General features: G+C 31.8%; 1 protein-coding gene across 1 annotated transcript in view; it reads left to right on the top strand.

Annotated features, from left to right (window-relative positions):
- The window catches only part of LOC106773135, a 14,139-nt gene that overhangs the window by 2,277 nt on the left and 7,823 nt on the right, over nucleotides 1-4,039 (top strand). The window contains exons 3-4 of the mRNA XM_022786312.1: nucleotides 1,662-2,309; nucleotides 3,127-3,900. Coding sequence (XP_022642033.1) covers nucleotides 1,662-2,309; nucleotides 3,127-3,900 — 1,422 coding nt within the window. The remainder of the gene's footprint in view (nucleotides 1-1,661; nucleotides 2,310-3,126; nucleotides 3,901-4,039) is intronic.

The following is a 4,039-nucleotide window of genomic DNA, read 5'->3' as shown; positions in this document are numbered from 1 at the left end:
TGTTTAATTTATTTTGCAGGAGTTACATAGTGTGTAAAAGTGATTAAACACTTAAGTTTATAAAATATCAATTAATGGAATACTTTTGAAAACAAAAACAATAAAACATATTTGTTTTTATACTTATTTCTACCAATCATAAAGATTACACACGAGTTTAATCGTTAGTTTATAAACTAACCAAACTCGTTAGACAAGTACATCCACTTCCTGTATCCACTGTTCTATTTGACTAGACCATTTAACTTGAGTGAGTTAAACTAACTAGTTTTTTTTACTTCGTTTTATAAGAATACAAAAAAAAATGTTTAACTCTCAAAAAGAGGATTTAAAATCAATACAATGATATTATGAAAACTTGTAAATAAACTTTTCTTTTTCAAAGATAATTAAAAAAGACGAAGAGAGAAACAAGAGCATATATATCAATAATATTACGTTGATTTGTTCTTCGGCTTGAGCAACTTGACTCGACAGTCTGATTGTATAGCCCTAATTCGACGTTGTTTTACCTTTAGTATGGGATGAGTCATTTCGATTATCAGCTTGGGCTGATTCATCATGACCTGCAGCCTTAGACGACTCATCTATACGTCTAGGGTGACTCTTCTCAACTTGTAGCACGAGCTAACTCATCTTGAACTTCAGTGTGTAGTAACTTGACTTGTCATTTAGGTTGGATCAACCTTAGGCATGACCAATTAGTCTCGACCTTTGACCCAAGCTCACTCAACCTTTAGTTTGGACCAACTAATCTCGAACTTCACCATGAGTCGATTCAACTTGACCTTTGGTCCAGATCAACTCGATTTGCCCTTCAACCCAAAATAACTCCACTAGACCTTCAGTCTGAGCCAAGTCAGTTTGAAATTAGTCGAGGCCAACACATCTCAACTTTAGGCATGACCCGACTCATCTTGATCCTGGATTCAGACTGACTTGGGTTGACTCATCTTAATCTCGAACCTAGGCCATTTAATAAAGCAATGTCAATTGCTTAAGTGAGGAAAGTGTTAATGTAGTGAAAAGGTGAAATTTCAAATTCCTTATATATCCAGAGAATTTAAAATTATTCTATTTTATTCATTTAAAATACTTTCTAAAACATCTTAAATTTCAATTTCTCTTTGATTAGTATATCCAAACATGTTAGTATAAAATAAAAAGTTAAAATTGTTCAAGTGAATTAACCTTCTAAATTACTCATCCAAGACATACTTTTACTAACACTAAGTTGACCACACAATCAAAACTCGATTTTATGTGTGAAAACACAAACAACAATGTATGAAGATTAAAGAAAAAAATAACATTATTTAACATAATTATAAATTATAAATTTCCAAATTTATAAAAGCACCATTTTTTTTTAAAACATTTAAACTATTGTTATAATCACAGGGTATTATGTTACGATAAACAAAATTATAAACATGAATTCTTAACTTGTTTTGGAAGGTCTTGAAATGAAGTAATCTACATTAGAAAACATTCCGTAGAAAAATTCTTTTAGATATAGTCAACTGAGTTGTTTTAATAATTCTTAATACAATTAGGGAATATTTCATATAACTTACTCGTATAAACAAATTTAAATTTTTATTAGTCCTTATATTAAAGAATTAATTTCATAGTTTATTTCTTTTTTTTTGTACGTGCAGACGCAAAGGGAATCACGGATTGATCTCAAAAGGAAACCAGAATTAAATGACATATGGCGTGGCTCACTGTCTATACCCAACTTTTGTTTAAGTAAGTTGGTCACATTGATTGTGGACGACTGCCAGTTTTTATGGGATGCAGTGCTACCCTTCCATTTACTTCCTTTATTACCTAAATTGGAAACCTTGGAAGTTCGAAACTGTGATTCTGTCAAAACCATATTTGATGTCAATCCTTCAACACAAGACACATTAGTTACTCTTCCTCTAAATAATTTGGTTTTGTCGTACTTGCCAAATCTGGAGAATGTTTGGAACAAAGATCCTCCTCATGGAATTTTATGCGTGCAACATTTAAAAAAAGTGCATATTAAGGAATGTAAAAGCCTTAGAAGTGTGTTTCCAGCATCTGTAGCCAAAGATCTTGAACTTGAAGATCTAGTAATGGAAAACTGTGAGAGATTGGTGACAATTGTTGCAGAGGATAATACAGATCCAAATCTACAGCTTACGCTTCCCTGTCCCTACCTGAGATCATTGAAATTAGGGAGATTCCAAAAGTTCACGTACTTTTATTACTGCTCACACAAGTCTGACATTTATACCCATCTGGAATCACCTACCGAAGATCAACTTCCTAATGAAAAGGTAATATTGTTTTAGCGGAATTTAATTTGGTATTGAAAGAACTATACAATTATCTTAGCAATATTCATCGAAAATATTTTTTTCCTATTATTTTAGTGTTTGAAAAAATATTAAGAAGAGAAACTTTAAAGTCTTCTTCTTTTCACTTTTTATTTTTAATTTAAAAATTATTTCTTATATGATATCCAACTATTAAAGTGCAATACAAATTCTAGAAGAATATAGAACCTCCTAAGATAGAGAAATTGAAATGTAATATAAATTTTAGAATGTTGTAGAAAATCTTAAGATAAGAAGAAAAAAATCAAAAAAATTCTACATAGGTAGAAAGCCTAGAACTTTCTACATAAGTTCTAGCTAGAATTTTCTAGAATAGTCATGAAAGAGATATGAGGTCTATAAATACCCATGTGTACCATCATTTGAGGCAAGAAGTCAACATCTCCAACAACTAAAGACAACTACAACACTTCTTCCAACTACTACTTCTATATTCTACTATCTCACCATTTTCTCTACATTTCACTATTTCTACATTTTCTTTACCTCATCAACTACTCCTTTCACAACCTTAAAATACTAACACTAACATAAACAGTCCCATACGATTGAAAACTTTTGTTAACTCATTTTCTTCTTCGTAACAACAATACACCCTTGTTATAAGTCTAATTTATTACATTTTCCATCTCAAAATCATAAACTCATAAAATATTTGTCACTAAATATGAGGGTATGTTTTGGTATGACATTTTAACAATTGTATCTTTAACAGTCTTAACTAACTTTGGCTTGATTTTTGTCGTGGTTGTTATAGTGCTTGTCATTAGGGGAAAATGGAATGAAGATAATTTTGCGAGGAGAACTCGAGAGAAACCTCTTAGACAGTTTAACAGCTCTTACTCTCGGTGTATTTGAATATGAAATTCTAAAAAAGGTTCCGAATATAGAGAAACTTGTGGTGTGGAATGATTCTTTCAAGGAGATGTTCTGTCGTGAAAGTCCTGATAATGTGTTACAACAACTGAAAGTATTACGGTTGGAGTCTCTTAGAGAGCTAGTTTCGATTGGGTTGGAGAACTCTTGGACTCATTCCTTTGTCGGAAATATAGAAATCTTTGAAGTCATTAATTGTTGGAGTTTAGAGAACTTGGTAGCATGCCCAGTGTCTTTCTCCAATCTGACGTGTTTGAAAGTAAAACTTTGTGATAGCTTATCATATTTGTTGACATCCTCAACAGCGAAGAGTTTGGGTAAACTCAAAAGAATGGAGATAACATGGTGTGAGTCAATTGAAGAGATAGTGTGTAAGGAAGATGGAAAGGAATCAGATGAGGATGAGATAATATTTCCGCAGCTCACTTCTTTGAATCTTGAATGTTTATACAATCTTAAATGGTTCTACAAAGGGAGTTTAGGTTTCCCATCCTTGGAGGAACTGTCAGTAGAAGATTGCAACAAAATGATAAGTTTATGTGTGGGAACTATAGTGGGAGGCAGGATGTGTGAAGTTAAAGTTGGTGAGTTCTCAGAGACTATTCAATTGGAAACGGAGCTCAACTCTACTATGAGGAAGGAATATCTGAGAAAGGTACGTCTTTAATATTTTTAATTTGTCCTCTTTGTCATTCAATAATACTTTTTTACAAATATTTTTCATAATAAATTACTTTAAAAATCATATTCAACAAAAATTACGATAAAGTCGTGGTTTGAAACATTGTCCCAAT

The sequence above is a fragment of the Vigna radiata genome, chromosome 9 (genome assembly GCF_000741045.1).
Source record: "Vigna radiata var. radiata cultivar VC1973A chromosome 9, Vradiata_ver6, whole genome shotgun sequence".
Classification (NCBI taxonomy): Eukaryota; Viridiplantae; Streptophyta; class Magnoliopsida; order Fabales; family Fabaceae; genus Vigna; species Vigna radiata.
This window is presented reverse-complemented; position numbering and strand designations above follow the sequence as displayed.